We start from the raw sequence: 22929 nt of genomic DNA on the forward strand, positions 1-22929 counted from the left end.
TTGGGTCTGGACCCTTCTTCAGAAATGGGGGAGGGGAAGGGGAAGGGTCTAGACCCGAAACGCCAGCCTTTCTGCTCCTCTGATGCTGCTTGGCCTGCTGCGTTCATCCAGCCCTGCACCTTGTTGTCTCTCATTAAAACGACCAAACTCTGCAATTAACAGTGAAATAAAACAGAAAATAGAAGTGCGAATGAAGATCTGAAACAGAAACAAAACTTGTTGGAGAAACTCAGCAGGTCTGGCGGCATCTGCAGAGAGAAAGAGTTAACGTTTCAAGTCCGGTGAGCCTTGTTCAGATCTGGCACGCACTGCCCCAAAAACCAATGGAAAGCAGGTTGTAAAGAAACTTTTAAATGGAAGTTACTTTATAGGAAATAATTTGCACACCAGTTAAGAGAAAAAGGGAGTGAAACTTGTTTGATAGCCCTTTTTAAGAGGCAGAACAAGGGGTGGTGTGAATCAGCTCCTTCTGTGCTTTTGTAGTTGTAGGATATTCTACACTGGTTGGGACAAATAAATCAGTCCTCAACAATCCATTTGTGTTCAATGTTTAAAATACAGTTGGATAATGTTAGCTGTCACAAAGACAGCTAAAACTTCTAATTTTCAGAAAAACTTAATGTTATCATCCATTCTATTCAGTCTTGGTATCGAGGTATAATCATGAGTTGTCTTTATTAAATTCATAGAAAGGATTAATTTAGTTGTCATAATCTGCTGTTCTTTGATTTGAGGATGATGCTTACTCAAGGTTGCAGGTTTTTGTCATGAATCTTGGGTGAGACCGAACAGGCCAATTCTGATGTTTGGGTACAGAGCAAGATGTACCACAGTAACGGAAGCACAGTTTCAGGATTTGCTCCCTTTTCTGTCATTCTCTGCCTTCAGTGTGTGTCATCGTGGCAGCATTTGGACTCACTTTCCTCTTAACCTAAGTTGTAAGACCAGAAGTAGGCCATTCAGCCCATTGGGTCCATTCCACCAATCAATGAAATCATGATTGATCCGATAATCTTTAACTCCACTTTCTTGTCTTCTAGCCATAAATCTAGATGCCCCTTATGATTATAAAGCCGTCTCTCTCAGCCTTGATATATTTCGTGAAACATCTTCTACAGCACTGTGTGATAAAGAATTCCATTGATGCATTATCCTCCAAGAAAAAATCCTCATGTGCTAAATGGGCAAATCCTTACTCTCAAATCTTGTGCTGTATTCATAGAGTCCCTTATTAAGGGGAAACAATCACTCAGCATCTAGTCTGTCATCTCCTAAGATTCTTGAGTTTCAATGAGGTCTCCCCTCAATTTTCTACACCCAATAAGTATAAGCCCAACCTACTTAACCTCTCCTCAAAATCCCTCTACCCCAGCATCAAGTCGATCTTCTCTGGACTACCTCCACTGTCAGTATATCTTTCCTCAGATAAAAGACCCAAAACTGTTCACAGTATTCCAGCTATAGTCTGATGAGGTCAGAAATGGGGATGTTTGCCGATGACCAAACACAAAAATTACACCTTTTTTCCCTTTGAAATAAAAGTCACCACTACATTCACATTCCCTCTTCCCATTAGAAACTGGATGCTATCATTTTGAGATTCATGCACTAGGACCCCGAATCCCTTCCACGCTGAACTTCCTCTTGTCTTTCACTATTTTTCAAATATTCAGCTCTATTTTTCCTGCCAAAATGTATAACCTTACATTTCCTCACATTATATTTCACTGTCCTGTTTCTGACCACTAACTAGGGAACCAACAAGAGGGAAAAACATACTTGATCTCATCTTTACTAATCTGCCAACTGCAGTTGCGTCTCTCCATGACAGTATCGGTAAGAGTGACCATTGCACAGTCCTTGTGGAGACAAAGTCCCACCTTCACACTGAGAACAACCTCCATCATGTTGTGTGGCACTATTACCATTCTAAATAGGACAGACTTCGCACAGATCTAGCAACTCAAGACTGGGCATCCATGAGGCACTGCGGGCCATCAACAGCAGCAGAATTGTACTCCAGCGCAATCTGTAACCTCATGGCCTGGCATATCCCCCACTCAACCATTACTATCAAGCCAGGGGATCAACCCTGGTTCAATGAAGAGTGCAGGAGGGCATGCCAGGAGCAGCACCAGGCATACCTCATCTTAAGGTATCAACCTGGTGAAGCTTGCATGCCAAACAGCAAAAGCAGCAAGTGATAGACAGAGCTAAGCGATCCCACAACCAATGGATCAGATCTAAGCTCTGCAGTCCTGCCACATCCAGTCGTGAATGGTGGTGAACAATTAGACAACTCACTGGAGGAGGAGGCTCCACAAATATCCCCATCCTCAATGATGGAAGAGCTCAGCACATCAGTGCGAAAGATAAGGCTGAAGCATTTGCAGCAATCTTCAGCCAGAAGTGCTGACTGGATGATCCATCTTGGCTTCCTCCAGTGGTCCCCAGCATCACAGATACCAGTCATCAGCCAATTCGATTCACTCCACATGACATCAAGAAATGGTTAGAGATACTGGATACTGCAAAGGCTACGGGCCCTGACAACATTCCAGAAATAGTACTGAAGACTTGTGCTCCAGAACTTGCCTCTCCCCTTGCTAAGCTGTTCCAGTACAGTTACAACACTGGTATCTACCCGACAATGTGAAAAATTGCCCAGGTATGTCCTGTACACAAAAAGTGGGACAAATGCAACCCGGCCAATTACCGCCCCATCAGTCTACTCTCGATCATCAGTAAAGTGATGGAAGGTGTCATCAACAGTGCTATCAAGCAGCACCTGCTCAGTGATGCCCAGTTTGGGTTCTGCCAGGGCCACTCAGCTCCTGATCTCATTACAGCCTCGGTTCAGACATGGACAAAAGAGCCGAATTCCAGAAGTGAGGTGAGAGTGACAGCCCTTGATATCAAGGCTGCATTCGACTGAGTGTAGGCATCAAGGAGCTCTAGCAAAACTGGAATCAATGAGTATCAGGGGGCAAACGCTCTGCTGGTTAGAGTCATTCCTGACACATAGGAAAACAGTCATGGTTGTGGGAGGTCAATCATCTCAGGTCCAGGACATCTCTGCAGGAGTTCCTCAGGGTAGTGTCCTAGGCCCAACCAACTTCAGCTGCTTCATCAATGACCTTCTCTCCATCATAAGGTCAGAAGTGGGAATGTTCACCGATGACTGCACAATGTTCAGCACTATTTGTGACTCCTCAGATACTGAAGCAGTCCATGTTCACACGCAACAAGATCTGGACGATATCCAGGCTTGGGCTGACAAGTGGCATGTGACATTCACGCCACACAAATACCAGGCTATGACCATCACCAACGAGGGATAATCTAAGCACCATCCCTTGATATTCAATGGTGTTACTGTCACTGAATCCCCACTATCAACATCCTGGGGGTTACCATCGACCAGAAACTCAACTGCACTCACCACATTAACACAGTTGCTACAAGAGCAGGCCAGAAGCTAAGAATACTGCAGCAAGTAACTCACCTTCTGACTCCTCAAAGCCTGACCGCCATCTACAAGGCACAAGTCAGGAGTGTGATGGAATACTCCCCACTTGCCTGGATGAGTGCAGCCCCAACAACACTCAAGAAACTGGACACCATCCGGTGCAAAGCAGCCCCCGCTTGATTAGCACCACATCCACAAACATTCACTCCCTCCACCACCAATGCTCAGTAACAGAAATGTGTACTATCTACAAGGTGCACTGCAGAAATTCACCAAAGATCCTCAGACAGCACCTTCCAAACCCACAACCACTTCCATCTGGAAGGACAAGGGCACCAGACATATGGGAACACTACCACCTCCAAGTCACTCACTATCCTGATTTGGAAATATATCACCATTTCCTCACTGTCCCAAGATTTTGACCCAGCAATTCCCTCCCTAATTGCATTATGGTCAACCCACAGCAGGAGGTCTGCAGCGGTTCAAGAAGGCAGCTCACTACCACCTTCTCAAGGGCAAATAGGGATGGACAAGAAATGCTGGCCAGCCAGGGATGCCCACATCCCACAAATGAATATTAAAAAAAGCTTGAACTTGTCTATATCTCTCTGTGGCCTCCTTGAGTTATCCTCACTAATTGCCTTCCTGCTCATTTCTGATGCTTGCAAACTTAGCTATAGTGCATTCACGCTTCTTATTTAAATAAATAAATAATTGAACCCTGTGTCATTCCACTAGTTACAGGCTGCCATCATGAATATCCCCCACTTTATACCAACTGTCTGCATATGCTAACAGATCAAGTGTAACACCACAGGCTCGGTGTTAAGTAGCCTTGTATGGTTCCCTATCAAATACCTTTTTGGAAATCCACATCTACTGGTTCTATGTTATCTACCCTGCTTATTACCTCAAAAATCTGTAATAAAATTGTGAGGCATGTTTTTTCCTTCATGCCACCATGCTGACTCAACTTGATTTGTGTGTTTTTAAATGCTTTGCTATTGTATCCTTTATAATAGACTCTCATATTTTCCTAACAGTAGACAGTAACTATACTACAAGCCACCTTCTTTTTGTCTCACTTTTTCAATACGGGTGTTATGTCGGAAGGTTACTACCAGTGCATTCACCATCTCTGCAGCTACTTCCTTTAAAATTGTAGGAGGCATCCCAATAGGTGCTAGGGACTGATCAACCTAAAACCCATTTTATTTCCCTTGTAACTTTTCTCTAGTGGAAGTTATATTGCATATTACCCCCTCCATCTCCTAATTTTTAGCACTTGTAAAGACAAATGTAAAGTATTTGCTTAATTCTTTTGCCATTTCTTGGCTCCCTACTATCATTTCTACAGCCTCATTCTCCAAGGTACCTACATCAATTGTTGCCTCTCTCTTCCTTTTTATATACTTAAAGCAGCTCTCAGGGTCTGTTTATGATACTCGCTAGTTTGCCCTTTGTGTTAATTATCCCTTTTTTGGCATCTTCAGTTTGTTTTTATAACTTTGCCAATCCTCTGATTTACCACTAATTACACGCTTACGTTCAAACTCATCCTGTAAACTCTTTCTCTGTCACACGCGGGGTGTAAGTGATCTCAAATCATTGGTTGGAACAAGCATGTTTTGTAAGGATTCACTATAAATGTAAAATAGACTTTCAGATCATGAATGTTGTTGTTTCAGAACATGAACCAAATTGCAAAACCAGTTTTAAATTCCTTGAATTACAGAAACCCAATTAGAAAGATATATTTTGTGTACTTTAAATATCACTAAATTAAACTCAATTTGTCTACAAAAAAAATTAAAACAATTTTTCACTGAGCTTATGAATAAGATGCAACAGCAAAAGATTTAAATGGCAGCTTCAAATAACACTGATCCTGTCACGCAAAATTCATTCTACAATCCACATCATCTCTTTACATTTCAGTTGATTCTTTGTTTTTAAAAGTATGTACAGAACAGGTGAGGCATATTAAATATACATCATTGGGTATTACTCTTTATGGACACAGAATAGCTGTCACAAGTGTGTACAATGATGCACAAGATAATAAATGCTATTACAATAAAACTCTAAGACAAACTTAATCCACTTTTACAACAAGTCACAGCGCCCAGAGGTCCTTTACTATTTAAACATAGTCCAGGGGATTGGAAAAAATGAAACCTTACATTTATTGCATAATTTAAAACACAAAATGCCTTGTGAACGGTAATACATTACATTAATGAAACAGATATACACTGGCACTGTGTAGAATGACAGATCCAAGACTGGATTTCTCATGGTGCAGTTTTATGGGGGAGATGGATGTGGGAAGACCAGAGGAGACGAGTGGGTGAGAAGATATAAGGAGAGGCAAATGAGCTGATTAACCTGCAGAAGTTGTAGCCATCACATATTTCAGCTACGCTTACAGGGTCCTGCTAACACGGTGAAGTAATAGTATCTGAGATGCTGAATGAGAGTGAAGTTGCAGAATACTATTCTAGTTAAGGACTGAAGATCAGGGAAATTATTACATTCAAAACCAAAATAAAACATGAGATCTGACTGAAGTTTGCAGCAGAAATGCAATTTCTAAATATGTGAATCAGACTTCAAGACTGAAATATAATTTGAGAATAATTTATGTATACTTAAGATGAAATGCAGTTATGTGCAATGTTAAAAAATAGGTATTAGTAACAAATTAATCTAAGCTGATTGCTGAATCTATCCAAAGTGTAATTACTGACAGTTAGAGGAACAGGTCTATTCAATAAAGTAATTTTTTGGAGATCAGATATCTAGTGAGTGCAAAAACAATATTTTACTATACAATAATTCCAGCATGGTCTCACAAAGGCAAATATTTTGTGGACCCACCATAGCTTACAAATTAATTCCTTTCCTAAATAAAATGTTGCATCCTCCGTTGTCACCTTTGTGCCAATGCAAAGTGCTTTGCGGTACTGATCACTGCAGCAGTACTATAACTGGAAGATTACTGAGCAAGGCAACATGCTGGAGGAGCAAGATCCCACCAGGCTTCCATAGAGTCTGCAGCAATGTAGCTAGACTCTGTTCAGTGGGACGATGTAGATTGAAATCAGCAGAGAAGAGCAACTTAAATCTGCAGCATCTTTCTCCTTCCTCATTCAGCTGTCTTAGAACTCAAAATTCGATGAAATGCTTTGGATTTAATTTCCTTCTTAAACGATGCCTGGGTAACATCCATCAGCTGAGATCACAGAAATGTTCTGAAGATTGTACACATTCCAGAGGTTGCAGCAAAGGTCAGCCAAATGCGAATGATGGTTTGAGGAAGGGCCTTTGGCTGATGTTGCTGCGAGGAACAGGTAGCGGCATTACCCCAGGTCGCCTGTTACCTGTGGCTGGTCTGGGGTTGAAATGTTTTGAAGTTGTTGCAAACTTTGTGTCAGAGCTACATTAAAACAAATAAGAACAATCATTATATAGACCTACCCTACGTCAACAGAATAGACTTAAATATATTCATAAAGGAATAATATACAACATTGTCCAGATAACAATAAGTTGATGCACTGTAAGTTAACTCAGGTGGATGAAAAAGATTCCAAGGCAATATTCAAAGAGGAGTAAGGAATTCTGCTGGCACCCTGGAAAACATCTGATCCTCGCAAAAAAATCACTAGTCATTCATAACACACATCTACACATGCACACTCATCCGCTTACACACAGGTAAACATATCCATGCACACCCCCACCCAGACACACACATGCAACTACCCATATACACAAGCCCTCCACACCGCACATGAAGACACAGACACACATTCTTTATCTCAATTCCAACTCGGCTCACTCCTCTTCCAGTGTCATACTGTTAGAAGGTCAGTACTGAGAGTCCTGCGCTGATAGAAGGTCAGAACTGAGGGAGCACTACACTGTCGGACAGTCATTATTGAAGGGGTGCAACAGTACTGGAATTTCAGAAATGAAGAGGCGTGGCAGTGTTGGGTCAGTACTAAGGGAGAGGTACACTGTTGGAGGATCAGTGTGAAGGGAATACTGCATTGTCAGAGCATTAGTACCGATGGCATTTAGATAGACACATGAACAGACAGGGAATGGAGGGATACAGACTATGTGCAGGCAGGTGGGATTAGTTTAGAATGGCATCATGGTGACCAAAGGGCCTGTTCCTGCGCTGTACTGTTCAATGTTCGATCTCAGTTGCTGGTTTTGGGCTTTAACTGCATTTTGCTGCATCATGGTGTGTAGGAGCAGGAAGAGGCCACTCAATCCCTTGAACCTGTATCACCATTCAATGAGATAATGACTGATTTACATCCTAACTCAATTCACCTGCTCTTGGATCTGTAACCCTTAATACATTTGTCTAACAAAGATTTATCAAACTTTTTTTTAACGTGTACAACTGATATGCAGTCGAGAACAGCTTTTTGGTGAAAAATGTCTGGACTTTAGATCCCATGTGTGAGGAAGTGCTTCCTGACATCACCCTAGAACAGCCTGGCTCTAACATTAAGGTTCAGCCTCTTGATGTGCACTCTCCCTGCCACCACTAGAGGAAATAGTCTCTCTCTGTTTTCTTTATCTAATCCTTCAAACATGTCAATCTCATCGCCCCTCAACTTTCTACACTGAAGCGAATAAAAGTCTGACCTTTGGAACCAGCTCTCATTATTTAATCCTTTTAGCTCTGGTGTCATTCTGGTGGATCTGCATTGCACTCCCTCTGTGGCCAACAATATTTTCCTGTGACAACAAGGTGCAGGGCTGGATGAACACAGCAGGCCAAGCAGCATCATAGGAGCAGAGAGGCTGACGTTTCGGGCCTAGACCCTTCATCAGAAAAGCTTCCTTAGAAGAGGCTTCGCAGTGGGGTTAAAATTGAATCAGAGATAGTAGGAACTGCAGATACTGGAGAACAACAAGGTGCAGGGCTGGATGTTTTCCTGTGCTGCCCAGATCTGACTGATGAGATTATAACATTGTGCAGTAGAATTTATTTTCTTTATTCATTCACAAGATGTGGGCGTTGGCCAGCATTTATTACCCATCCCCAGAAATATATGTTTTTGCCCGGATGTTGCTTTTATAAAGCACATCCAAATTCAGAATGTTGTGAAATGGCGCCCTCCAGTGGCTATTTTGGTACAATACAGATTAGCGCACAACGGACTCAAGGTCCCAGGTTGAGGCCTGGTCAACTGGGAGCAGAGAAGATAGCCCCAGCACCCCTAAACTGTGCCTAGGAATACGAAAGCAGTGATTGTGATCTTGTTGTTTGTTTCGAAAATATGTCCTGTTCATACTATTACTCTGGGTGAAGTGGCCCGGTCACCAGAGCAGGAATAAGTTTGGAAAGAGAGGGACGAGAAAATTAAAGAAATAAGGGTTATGTGGCAAAGGTTTGACTTTTATACATCCGGCCATTCCAGTTTTGAGGCAATGGGAATGAAAGATCAGGAGGACAATTACACAATCTTCGGGAGTTGAATTCGGGTACAAACGTGAATGGGCCCACCTGTGGCTGTGGAACTAAAACACTCACCACCACTCAGCACAGAAAATGCAAACAACACAAAATTTCAAACATATAACGGGAGTCGTGAACTCATTGAATGGTGGAGCACACTCAATGGGCTGAATGACCTACTACTGCCTACATCTAATGATCTAAATCACTTCTGCCCTCCTTCTTATCACTGCCATTCTTCCTTGATCTTCCAGCCCCTTCCTCAATTCACCAGCTTAAAAACTCTAATTTTAATTTCTTTTTAATTCTAATGAACGGTCACTACCCTGAAATGATAACTCTGTTTTTCTCTCCCTAGACCGCTAGCCAGTTGTTTTGTAAAATCTCATTTCAGATTTCCAACATCAGCAGCATTTTACTGCTCTATAAATTGTCTTCCTTTAATTCATTCATGGGATGTGAGCGTTGCGGCTGGGCCTGTATTTCTTGCCCATCCCTAGCTGCCCTTGAGAAGGTGGTGGTGAGCTGCCTTCTTGAACCTCTGCCATCTATTTATGAGAGTACACCCACCGTTCTGTTCGGGAGGGAGATCCAGGGTTTTCACCCAAAGACATTGGAGGAACATTGAAATTTGATGTTCTTGTATTTGTCCTGATGAGTGTGAGATAAAATGTTTTCAAAAATATGTGTAAATGTTCAGGTGGAGATTCTTCTGGACAATAAACTAGATATGCAGAATAGCTTTCATCAGCTGCGATTAACTCGAGATCATGCATCTACCATTCTCTTGGTTTATTCCCTGATGGACAGATTGTGGAAAAGCTTTTATCTTCTCCTGACATTAATGATATTTTCTGTGGCATTTCTGTTTTTCAAATCCATCAACAAATCTCCAAACTCTACAGCCCTAGGCACTTTCATTAATAATATTTTACGAGTCAGAGGTCACAAGGGAAGGAATTTCTTCAGTTTACATTTTGCCAATTTAGTTTGGAATCACGGATGGTTTATCAACCTGGAGAGCTCTGATTTGCCTCAGTCACATACAGTGTGTTGACACTCATCATCTGACAATACCTGGGTCTTTTATGATTGAAACTTCCCCTTTACAGTTAGAGACAGATCCTGAAAGGGTGACATCATGCGATTGCAGAAGATCATTGAGACCGTTAACAAACCAGGATCTGAGGGACGGGAATTCCTTAGGGAACCACAATGAACATGTCAACAGAAGGCATCTGGAGTTTATGAGAAGGGATTTCTAAGTGTCAGTTGCGAATGTTAGACTTAGAATGCAGTGAACCTCTGAACAAACTTCCCATTGCTCAGGAACATTTGTCCCTGAACACATTGCTTTAGAATAGGAATATAAATTGGTCAGACTTTAACACTGAATTACTCACTATGCAAGTTTATTCTAACATTAACCTGTGCAAACCTGAGCTCATCCAAAACTTGCTGTCACTGTCTTAACTAGGATCAAGTCCCAGTCACCCATTACTCCCTGCCCTCACCATCCTCATCAACTGGCAGCATCTCCATTTTAAATGTCTCATCCTTGTTTTGAAAAACATATGGAATAAGATTGGAGGGCGAGATTATGATTGTCGTTCATCTCAATGTTGAGCTGAGTAGAAGTTGAGTTGAAAGCTAAGATGTTACACCTTTTTACGGCCTTTTGGCCACATCATCAAGTTCAACTCCGTCAGATCACGACTTCTGATTCCATTTTGCTCTTTGTGTTTTGTTTCCTTCCCCCTTCAATTGACTTTTTTTAAAATCACGTTTCCTTCTTTATCCCTTCATGTTGCATTCCGATGGATTTTGTGGCAATTGGCATCCCAATGGACATAATCTTGCATTACCCCTCGTTACGGCTGTTGTATCATGAAATCTTTTGTTGTTTATCACCAAGATCATAGAAAACAAGAATCCCTAGAACCACACTCCCCCATTCAAATATCAAACCATTCTTAACAACAACTGCAATGGTCTCTATTCAAAACCTCCAAACCTTTCCTTTTTCAGGTACTGTGCATGACTTTAATGTACTTCAAACAGATAACAGTATCTCACACATACACAGCTGATAAGACACTATATTTAACAACAGAAGTAGGTTGTGGAGTAAGGAATAATGATCTGCAACAGGATGCAAACCTTTTTGAAGACTGCTGGTTGTTGTATCCAGTTTTCCTTCTCTTTGTCTTTTTGTAATAGGACCCTTTTTTCCGTTTTCTGTTGTTGGTATTTTTGCTTTTATTGAAGTACACCGAGGTTTCCCCACACTGCTCCTCCTCACCCTGGGATTTTCCGCAGTCTATCCAACTGTCGGAAGGTCTTGTTTCAAATGCTTCCTCCTCTGTAATCACATTGGGAAATAGGAGAGAAGATATTGAAAAAGACCAAACATCACCAACATAATCTCTTCCACTCAACAGGACCAGGAACTCAATCTCCCATCTGCCTTAAATTCAAGTGCATCCAAAACTCTGTGCTGCCTAGATACAAACCTGTACGACCTATCACCATCACCCTCCCTAGTGTGCACTGACCTACAATGGCTCCCAGTATGGTAATGCCTCAACTTTAAATATTCTCATCCTTACTTACAAATACCGCCCATCTTCGTGACATCTTCCAGCCCTACAACTTATCAAAAAATTCTCCAATTCTGGCCTCTTGCAAATCTCCAATTTTGATTATTGCCATGGTCTTCAGCTACTTAGGTTCTAAGACCTCTCACCTCTTTTAAGAAAAAGTTTAAAAGTCACCTTTTTGACCAATCTTTTGGTCACCTGCCTGAATATCCCAATCATTTTTTGACTGATTACATTTCTAAGAAGCATCTTGGAATGTTTCACAACATTAAAGGTGTATAATAAACGCAAGTTGTGACTCTTGCTGGAAGGGAGTGGGTTGAGAAAATCAACATATCTTTCTGCACAGTCTTATCTCCTTCATAAACAAAAACAAAAATTTCTGGAAAAGCTCAGCAAGTCTAGTAGCATCTGTAAACAGAAATCAGAGTTAATGTTTTGGGTCCAGCGACCCTTCCGCAGAACAGAATCTGAAACATTAACTCTGATTTCTCTCCACAGATGCTGCCAGACCTGCTGAGCCTTTCTAGCAACTTCTGTTTTTGTATCCAATTTCCAGCATCTGTAATACTTTCGGTTCCTATCTACTTCATTTTTATCAATTCTGTTTGTTTCAGTTACTCAGTGGTAGCGAAGTCTACATTGTCATCACTCTATAGTTGAATAATTTTCTCATGAATAGCTTATTGGATTTATTAGTGAATATCTTTTATGTATGATCCCTGGTTTTAGACGCCTCCACGGGTGGAAATAATTTCTCTATGTCTATTCTATTCAATCATATTACAATCTCAATGATAAAATCAAGTCACACTGAGAAAGGAATACATCCTGTTTAGTTTATCCTGATGATTATAATCTTATATCTGTGTGTCATCCTTGTGAATCTCTAGCATCTTAAGTCTTTTTCTTTGTATTCATTCATGGGAATGTGGGTGTCACTGAATAAGTCAGCATTTATTGCCCATTCCTAATTGTCCCGGTGAAGATGGTGAGCTGCTTCCTTAGGGTGTAGAGACACCCACTGTGCTGTTATAGCACAGACTAGATGCTCAGAATGGTAAAACTCAACTTCCTTGCTTTTCAATTGTATCCCTCAATAAATACATTTGCGTGTTTGGTTTGCTTTTGTTTTTAAAATGGCCTTGTCATGCTGCATTGTGACTTTGTGAACTTACATACCTGTAAAAGTGGAGTCCTTTGTAACAGTACAAAACCTTATTATTCCTCTCCAAATAAAACCTCAGCTGGACTGAAATTAGTTTAGCGATTAAGTACATTGTGCAACTTTATCAATGTCTTCTTGCATTTGAGGAGGGGGTAACGAAGCACCCTACTTTCTATTAAAGATTCTTTATACATAAGTGGGAGAGACTTGTCTTTACCTGGCAACTGCCATTCAGAGTACTTCTGGAGAACCTCGACAAGTTCACCTCCATATTTATCCAACTTGTCTTCGGTGACTCCATCAATCTGCAGAAGGACTTCAGGATCTGAAGACAGCGACTCTGTAGAAAACAAATTTAACATGTTAACATCCTTTACGTGTATGGGCACAGGAAACAGGGACCTGAGTAGGCTATTAGGACCCTCAAGTTTGCTTTACTATTCAATACAATCATGGCTGACCAGGTTGTGCTTCAAAGCCAGCCTAAGTACTAATAAGCTCAAAAGCAGCTGGGATCTTTGTGCTGAACCAATTGCCTGGAAAATAGGAACTACGCATTTTCCTGTCAGGATTGCAACTCACATGAATGTTAATAATTTTCTTCCAATTATTTTTTACTTTGTTTCAGTTGCAGCTTCAACTTAGCCATTTTCTTACATAAAAATAAACAGGAGGTTTGACTGCTGTTTTGTGAAAGTGCATGAGAACAAACTAATCATTCAGATCAATGTTAAGAACAGACCCTGCCCTGTCATAAAATACAACTTTTTGAATGCATGATGAATATTCAACCAACATTCAGAGAAATATGAACGTGAAGGGCTTTTATATTGAGTTGCAGGACATTCAATCTGCTGAATGTCAGTACTGTCTCATTATCTCTTAAAACATAGATTATTGTGACAATGGAAAAGAATTGACCACAAAATCCAAGCCGATACTCCCACTTTGTATTTGTCATTGCATGCAATGAGGCAGCACCACAAGGCCAGCACTGGTTCCCTATCACTAATTGATATTGAATTCAGCAGTTTGTTAGGCCTTTACAAAGAGCAGTTAAGAGTTAAGATTCTCATTGCCGTGGGTCTGAATTTGCATGTAGACCTGACCTGGATGGCAGATTTCCCTAAAGGACATGAGTGAATCACATGGGTTTTTACAACAATTAATGATGGTTTTGTGGTCACCATCACAGATGCTGGCTTTCAATTCTAGAACTTATTAATTGAATAATCAATACATGCAATTGCTGTGATGGGATTTGAACCAATATCTTCAGAACATCTGCCCGGGCCTCTGGTTTACTATCCCAGTGACAGTATCGTTATGCCAATATCTTCCTCCTGGATCGTGGTTCTAAAAAAATGTATATTTATGTCGCATTTTTCACAGTCATAGAACATCCCAAATTGCTGTACAGCCAGTAAAATATTTTTGAAACACAGTCACCATTGTAATGTAACAAATACAGCAGCCACATTGTATACAGCAAGCTTCCACAAGAGCAACATAACAATGACCAGGTCGTTGTGACACTAATTCTGGTTAGTACAGCAGGAATAACTGCCCAAGCTGCTTTTCTTTGAAACACTGCCACAGAATTGGAGAAGGCAGACAGCACCTCGGTTTAACATATTATAAAATATTCTCTCAGTCCCACACTGTTGTGTCAGCCTGGAGTGGGGCCTGAACCACAAACTCTGACTCTGAAGTGACAATGATGTCTCTTGAACCATAGCTGACTCACTGAGGAATTTACTCAATCAGGTAGCTGTAAAGGATCCTAAGGTATTATCTTGAAGATAGGAGAGTTTTTCCTGGTGCCCTAGCCCCTTGTACATTCCACAATCAATGCTGCTTTTTGGCTGTTAACACCTTCCTTTGCATGGGCACTAGCTGTGTTTAATTTGTTGCCATGTCTCCTTGGACAGTAACTAAGCTTCAAGATGTGCTGCACTGGCTGTAAAATGCTGAATCAGAGACTGACGTGGTGAAACGTACCACACAAATACAAATCTTTATTATTCTTTCATCAGACCCCTCATCAGGAATTGCACTGAACTGTAGGAGATTTACAGGCACAATGTATTTCCAGGTGGTAGTAAAATCCTGGTCAAGTTCATAATACTGTGATCCCAAAAGAAGTATCTTTGCTTTCTCTAATGAGTCACGTCAGTTATTAGTTTTTCAAATATACCTGCAATCCTTTTGATGGTGGCAGTGTTAAAAATGTTAAAGTAATGGACACCAAAGGTTTTGCCCAGTTTCTTGCAGAGCTCAGTAAGATCAGTAAGACACTGCTTAACCATCTCCTCCCGTTTAGAAACATTCTTTGCCATCAAATTCCTCTGTTTCCTGATGCTGCTGGCATTATCGGTCTCCTGAAAGTCCACCTACGATTAGAGTACAAATTCCTCGCAGTTAACCAGTGTCAAGGCTTTTTCGTCAATAAATTAGAGTGGAAATGTCTAATACTAGGCGGCATGCATTTAAGGTGAGGGGGGATAGTTAAAGTAGATGTGAGGGTCAGGTTTTTTGTTTTACACAGAGTGGTAGAAGTCTGGAACACACTGCCATCTCGGAGACAGATACAATAAGGGCATTTAGTGGACTTTTAGATAAGCACATGAATATGTAAGGCATGAAGGGATATGGACCAAGACAAGCAGAAGGGATTAGTTTAATTTGGCACAACATCATGGGCCAAAGGGTCCATTCCTGTGCTGTTCTATGGTCTAAATTACTTCTTGGGACATAATAGGGTGGCCAAACACAAATGTGAATGTAAATGTCAACGGAGGAGACTGAACACATGAATTTGAGATAAAAATTAACATGGAGAAAACAGAGTTAACATTTCGGGTCCTGTGAGGAAGGTTCTGAGGAAGGGTCACCGGACCCGAAACGTTAACTCTGTTTTCTCCTTCACAGATGCTGCCAGACCTGCTGAGCTTTTCCAACAACTTTGTTTTTGTTCCTGATTTATAGCATCTGCAGTTCTTTCGGTTTTTATAAAAATTAACATACCTGGAGCAAACCCATCAGAACTTGTTGAGCTTTCTCTCCAGCAGTTACATAAGCAACTGCTTGGTCATTGGCCGTGATGTACAAATCCTCACGCAGAATTTTATCCAGCACCAACTTTCGAAACAGGCGTTCTACATTGTGACGGGAATAGGCAGCTCCTGCTCCAAATATACCAGATTGGATCCTGGCATTTTTGCAACCTAGTGGGCAAGTTCAGTTAGCTTTCAGCATATTTGAGAGAATAAATTCGAACGCAGCCTTTCAGAAAGGATTTACAACTGACCATGTCTCTTGAAAAGATCTAACAGTGTGGCAGATTCAGGGAAAGAAAGGGAATGCCCACATAATTCAGAACTACAGCCCCACATTGAGTTTTTGACAAAGTGGTTTGAAAGTTAATGTTTGCTCCTCCTCATGCCACTAATCCCATCTCCTCACAGTATTGCCTTACGAAGAAGAAAACTTGCATTTATACAGCAACTTTGTTGAAAGCAGAGTTCTTTTTTAATTAATATTACAAGAGTAATAATGATGCCACCTTAGCAATGATAATTTGGTGTTCTAATACCGTCTCTCTCCATCATGACACACTCAACCAGTCAGAGAGTTCCCTGTAAATAATCTACACTCACCGAGGAAGATATCGACCAGCATGTTTAAAGTGAGCCTGCTGGATGGCTGGCCTGCATTGTGTATTCTTCTATTGGCACTAGCACAGTGCTCTTGAGCAAATCGCACAATGTTCTTCACTTCATCCGTGACATTCCTGATCTTGTAATTCTACCGAAAAGGAGATAGGAGGGTTATTTTTGTAAAAAAAGTAACTAACTAACATTTCAGGATAGGAACAGTGTAACTAGTATTTCAACTGAACTTACTTTCTTCTTGAGGCAATTGTCACAAGCCACTTCTGGGTGTTCTTTGCAAAATTGGGGATTAAAGCCATTTTCCCCAAAGTATGCCAGCAACTGTATCCTGCGGCATTCCACCACATTCTCACAATAATGGACCATGTTGTATAGATTGTTGAAGTGGGTCTGTTTGGTGAATTGGTTCCCGTCCTTCTCCACTGTAGTAATCAGGGCACTTTGTTAGATTATTTTAACAGAAATTACAACACTGCATCAAGGAGACAATGACTTGGAATTTGCTAAAGGTGCAGAATCTCACAGTTTATTCTATTTATTGAAGCTTTTCACTCATTCTTCAACTCAAACAACATGTGCTCCACAAATTGCTGGAAGTGTAAGATGAAATCAGATAAGCATGAGATCATCAGGACTTCAGTGAATGACAGAATCAATTATCTATCTCCATAACCAATTGAGGTCAAAGAAATAGAGAGGGCAGCGATGGAACTTGGAAGAATTAGAGTCAAATCAGGCAGAGAGAAAAATAAAAAGGGAAAGGAAAATTGGATTGAGGGGAAAAGAAAGGTCAGAAAAGATAAAAACTTCTTTTAAAAAAACTTTTGACTTTAAAAAACCTTGAAAAGCAATTTACACACTGCAGGAATGGGATTCCACTGATTCAATGGCTTTTTTTCTTGCATCATAAATGGGAGACCCCTTATTTTTAAACCACATTCTCTAGTTCTAGAATTCCCATTGAGGGGAAACATCTTCTACACATTCAGTTGCCAAGCTCCCTTGGAATGTTTATGTTTTGATCAGCTCACCTCTCATTTTTTTCAGAATTACAATGAATCCAGGCCCAAACTGCTCCAAATTTCCTCATACGACACATTTTCATCCCATGAACCATTGATGAAACTCATATGAACTACTCCTAAACAAAGTGTTGTCTTCCTTAAACAAGGAGACTAAGCTGTACACTCTAGCCTAAATGTGATAATACCAATGTCTTGCATATTTGCAACAAGACTTTCCCACTTCTACACTCCATCCCTAACACATGGGTAGTCTCATTGGAAAATGGATAGAAAAGAAAGACATGGCATTTTTAAAGTGCCTTTTCAAACGTAAAGTTTTCCCAATGCAATTAAAGCAAAATCACCAGTGTTATGTACACCTGTTACATCTGAAGGCATGATGCCAAATAGAGCATATCCACTCAGGTCCCCGGTGAGATTAGTTCATTCCACATAAACCCAGATTTGAACCTTGGCACTGCATGTCTGAAAGTCAGTGCTAAACGAGTGCCTTGAAGCACTAGGCCAGTGTAGGGAACACAATATGTCATCATTGTCAATCACCAGCTTGCACAAGGAGTCTCAAGGATCGAGTTTAGTCACAATCACAGTAGTATCAAAGGTACAATTCATCTCAGCGCACAGAGATTCTAAGAGACATTTTCCCCATTTGTGGTTAATAATTTTCAGGCAGACTGACGGAATCACACAGCATAAAACACACATTGAGAGGTGAATACAATACTGGACAAAATTTGACTCAGACACGCTGCTGACTTGCTTTAATTATGCTATCCTCTGAGACATCATTCACACTGATTGCTCACTCACTTTGGATAATGCGCCTAATCCTGGTGACATCACTGTAACTGTAGAAAAGGACACAATGGGACGTTTCACCATCCCTCCCAGCACGACCCGACTCCTGGTAGTATCCTTCCATCGACTTGGGCAGTGTGGCATGGATCACATATCGAACATCTGGTTTATCAATACCCATTCCAAAGGCAATGGTGGCACAAATCACCTGGTGGGAACACACAGGTTAAGGATGAGTCTATATAACCTGAGGGGCTGTTCATTCTAACCGCCTTCAATTCTCATCATCATTTTCTTTTACATATTATTCAGCTTAGCAAAATTTGTTAAATTATGAACATAAAATAGGATAAAACAAATTTTACACCAAGTTTCAAAGTTATATCCTCAGCCTCCACAAAAAAATTTATTGCACATGAAGAACTCACTTAAAATAATAATATTATTGGCAACTTAGATTTTGCAGGATTGAAAGACTTCAGCTATATGAAACTGGAGATGCTGGGGTTGTTCTCCTTGGAGATATTCAAAATTAAGGAGTTCTGATGGAGTAAATAAGGAAAAACTATTTCTTGACTAAACAGTAGGCAGGACACACAGATTTGAGGAAATCGGCAGAAGAACCAGAGGGAAGGTGAGGAGAATTATTTTTATACAGCAAGTTATAATCTGGAACTACTGCCCGAAACGGCAATATAAACAGATTTTATGGTAACTTTCAAAAGGGATTTTTTTAAAAAAATGGTTGCAGGAATTGAATTAATTAGTCAACTGTCTCATAGGTCCAGCAGAAACACAGTATGCTGAATAGCCTCCTCCAATCTGCTCCATTCTATTTAGTCAGAGAAGACAAGGTTGAGAAGTGATCTGATAGAGATGTTCAAAATCATGACCGGCATGGACAGTCAGACAGAGAGAAACTGTTACCATTCGTAGGCGGATTGAGCTACGGAAGATATCGTGCACGAAGAACCAAACCCACCGATCAAGGAAGATAACTGTACCTGAGTTTTAAGGGCTCCTTACCTGGCAGTCTTCCTGATTAATCCACTTGTTTTGTATCAGATCCCTGTCGGAATCCTGAAGGCCAGCATGATAGGCCAGTGCGGCTATTCCATTTCTCTTCAGTGTTTCAGCCACTGTGTCACATTCATGCCGTGACAAACAGTAAATAATGCCCGAGTCGCCTGTTAATGATGGAAATGGGGAGTTAGTGCAGCATCTTTTAAAAAGATGAAGTCCCTTAGTTTGCTGAGCACCATCAACAAGTGAGGTAAATCAGAAAGTATCCATTATATGACACAAGGATTGACAATCCTCCAAGATTTGATGATAAATCCCAAGGATCATTTTTAAGACTAAACGCTTGACCAAGAAGCCAGGAGTCTTAGTGGGAATGTCACCGAATGTTAAACAGCAATATTCTTGCAAGGCTGCATTTGAAAACATTTCTGCATGCTGTGCTTGACAGTTTCCACCTTAAGCTGATTGGCTCAGGTTCAGCCTTGACTAGGGTTATCAACTCTCCAGGGCTGGCCTGGAGTCTCCAGAACTTGTCAGCCTCCTGCTGTCCATAAAATCCAGATGCAAAGTCATACAAAAAAGAGGTCATGTTGTTTCCATTTTCTGTCTATTGTTACAATAATATTGGAAATAAGTAACCACGTCTAGAATCATTCAAGTAGGTTTTGTTTCCTATTAAAATGGAAGGTGGAGCTATATGAAAATGGCTTGGTAGAGTGACCAATGGAGAGAGGGTGGGGGCACAGCAACATAAGGATGAACTGGTTATGCAAACAATAGTGGAAATCTGGAGGAGGGGTGGATGGAGACTGGTGGTGATGTGATATAACCCTCAAGAATACATTCAACCAAAGGTTAACAACTCTCCATAACATCAAGTTTGAGTTTTAAACACTTGGTAATTGTGGAAATAAAAATTAGATTAAGATTCCCAAGGTTTTGTGATTATACATTGGGAACCACGTCAACATACCACAATGCACAGGAGGGGTACAGCAGAATGCAAACCATATTTTTGTCAACATCACAATGATTATTGTGCTTCAAAGAAACTCATTTGTGCACAGTGGTGAGAAACAGGTTTGGTTCATCATTACATTATCAACTTAGAACACATTCCTCTGCCCAGTTCAGTAAAAAGTGATTTTACTTACAAACTTGCAATCGAAATAAAGTTAGTTCTAGCTTTCACAACAGACTCACATTACATTGAAAATTAACGGAAAATCAATAGTAAAGTGACCTATTGTAAAAATATTGACTGAATAATGAATAAGTTTAATATTATAAGAGATACAGAGACAGTACAAGAGAGAGAACGCAATAAAATGAACAAACCTTACAGAGATTGAATTACTGCAAATTACAGCCACTACTTCCACCAGTAAAATATGGTAGTGGATAACTACTTAAACATTTAAACCTCAAACAAAGAAACATTGAAAATAAGAGTAGGTTATTCAGCCCTTCAAGTCTGCTCCACCACTCATTATGATGATGGCTGGCCATCCAATTCAGTACCCTGTTACCACTTTCTCTCCAATCCCTTTAGCCTGAAGAAATATGTCAAACTTCTTCTTGAAAACATACAATGTTTTGGCCATAACGGCTTTCCGCGGCAGAAAATTCCACAGGCTCACCACACTCTGGGTGAAGAAAGCTCTCATCCTATTCCTAAATGGCCTACCCTATATCCTCAAACTGTAACTCCTGGTTCTAGACTCCCCAGTCATTAGGAAATGCTAAAAGGATGTCCCCCTGTTTAGCTCTGTTCAAATTTTATAGGTATCTATGAGATTCCCCCTCCATTCTTCTAAACTCCAGTGAATATAGTCCTATCCAAACCAGTTTCTCTTCATAAGCCAGTCCTGCTATCCCAGGAATCAGTCTGGTAAATTTTCTTTGCAGTGCCTCTGCAGCCTGAATATCCTTCTTCATATAAGGAGACCAAAACTGCGCATAATACTCCCAGCGTGTTCTCACAAAGTCCCTGTACAAGTGCAGCAAGACATACCTGCTCCTGTACTCGAATCTCCTTGCTATGAAATCCCATTTGCCTTCTTCACCTCCTGCTGTCCCTGCATGCTCACTTTCAGCAATTGGTGAACAAAGACACCCAGGTCCCATTTTCCCATAGATGGATGCTAAAAGAGGGATGTTACTGTTTTTAACATTTTCCATGAGATAGTTACCTATGCAAAAGTTGGCAGGTTCCCAACTTTATACAGGCTATGACTATGTTCCCTCCAAAGATGTGACCAGTGATGATCTACTAGATTACTAGATCCAGTACAGCCACGTCAGAGTGTCATGTCACGCATATAAATATTTATCCCTAATTATACAAAACAATTAAATAATCAATAAGTCAGAAATGTTGAGCTTTATACGGGGAGCCAAAGGAGAGGAGTACACTACTCAATTGACGCTTACGTGGATAGTTCCTCTGGATCCAATCAATGCAGTCTTCAGCAATCTTCTTAGGCTTTTTCGGCAGGACCTCATACTTCAAGTTGTGTCTGTTGAAGCTCATGGTGAACCTGCAGAATTTCAACATGAAGCCTCAATACCAGAACTCCATAGAACAGAAGTGATAGCCTACTCTCGCTAGCCTGTACAGAATCCACAGAACTGTAGGAATACTACAGAATGAATAAGCTTGATTGATTGCCCACTTCCCAAAATCAGTTACTTCATTGTGGGACACACAGAACAGAAGCAGGATACTTTATTCATCGAGATGAGGGAGGTATTTGTAGGCTCATAGTACCTTGGCTATTCCTTATGTTAGCAGCCAGATATACTGCTACAGCACGAGATCAAGAGGGGTAAAAAGGCAGCAGCTTACACTTAAATGATACCGGGATTCATTAAATGATAAATGGGATTCAACCCCACATCTCCAATGCATTAAGCTCATTTACTAGCCAGTGAGAATACCATGGTCCAACCATCTCAAGTCTCCTTGAGCAAGATATATTACATTTTACAAAAGTAAAAAAACTGCAGATGCTAGAAACCCAAAGTAGCTGAAAAAAATTGTTAGTTTATGTGGAGGTCATTGACCTGAAACATTAACTCTGTTGTTCTCAGATGCTGTTTGACCTGCTAAGTTTCTCCAGCAACTGTCACTTTTATTTTAAGTTACATTTTAATCTGTTTTCAGTTGGGTCAGTTGAGGCGTAAATATTGGCCAGGGCACTGGGGGAAAATACCTCCACCTTTTCAAATATTGGGATGGGATCTTTAATATTCCCCTGTGTTAGAAAACAAGATTTGGTTAAGTAGCTCTGATAAAAAGACAGCATCCCAATCAGTGCAATGCTCCTGCAATATCAGCTTGTTTTATGAGCTCAACTTCTGCGGTGGAGCTTCAAGGCCACAACCTACTAACTCCAAGGTACAAGTGCCATCACAAGGACTGAGTGCCACTTAGAAGAGGGAAAAAGAATAACATATATCAAATAAATAAAGTTGATTTGAAGGAAAATTGCTTTTCACAATACAGAGGAGCCGGAGATGCAACTCAATGACCCAGGATTACCACTTATCCTCAAATATCATCTCTAAATCTCAGATTATATCACCATTTTCACATTGTTGGTGGGAGCTGGCTATGTGCAAATTGGTTGTCACATGCCCTATGATGGTGACGACATTTCAAAAGGCACTTCATTGGGTGTA

At 40.7% G+C, this 22929-nt stretch overlaps 1 protein-coding gene across 3 annotated transcripts in view; it reads right to left on the minus strand.

The window, feature by feature from the left end:
- Positions 1 to 5210: 5210 nt before the first annotated feature.
- blm (BLM RecQ like helicase) overlaps positions 5211 to 22929 on the minus strand; it is a 49077-nt gene continuing 31358 nt past the window's right edge. For 2 of the 3 annotated variants that reach the window (XM_048615870.1, XM_048615871.1), the window contains exons 13-22: positions 21679 to 21785; positions 19249 to 19409; positions 18235 to 18430; positions 16631 to 16821; positions 16385 to 16532; positions 15753 to 15952; positions 14923 to 15118; positions 12943 to 13065; positions 11118 to 11319; positions 5315 to 6911 (exon numbers count right to left, since the gene is read on the minus strand). In XM_048615870.1, the coding sequence (XP_048471827.1) occupies positions 6764 to 6911; positions 11118 to 11319; positions 12943 to 13065; positions 14923 to 15118; positions 15753 to 15952; positions 16385 to 16532; positions 16631 to 16821; positions 18235 to 18430; positions 19249 to 19409; positions 21679 to 21785 (1672 nt within the window). In that variant the 3' untranslated portion in view covers positions 5315 to 6763. Of the gene's footprint in view, positions 6912 to 11117; positions 11320 to 12942; positions 13066 to 14922; positions 15119 to 15752; positions 15953 to 16384; positions 16533 to 16630; positions 16822 to 18234; positions 18431 to 19248; positions 19410 to 21678; positions 21786 to 22929 lie in introns of all 3 variants that reach the window. The other variant, XM_020533277.2, reaches the window with a different exon arrangement.

This window comes from Rhincodon typus, chromosome 33 (assembly GCF_021869965.1).
Source record: "Rhincodon typus isolate 14 chromosome 33, sRhiTyp1.1, whole genome shotgun sequence".
Lineage (NCBI taxonomy): Eukaryota > Metazoa > Chordata > Chondrichthyes > Orectolobiformes > Rhincodontidae > Rhincodon > Rhincodon typus.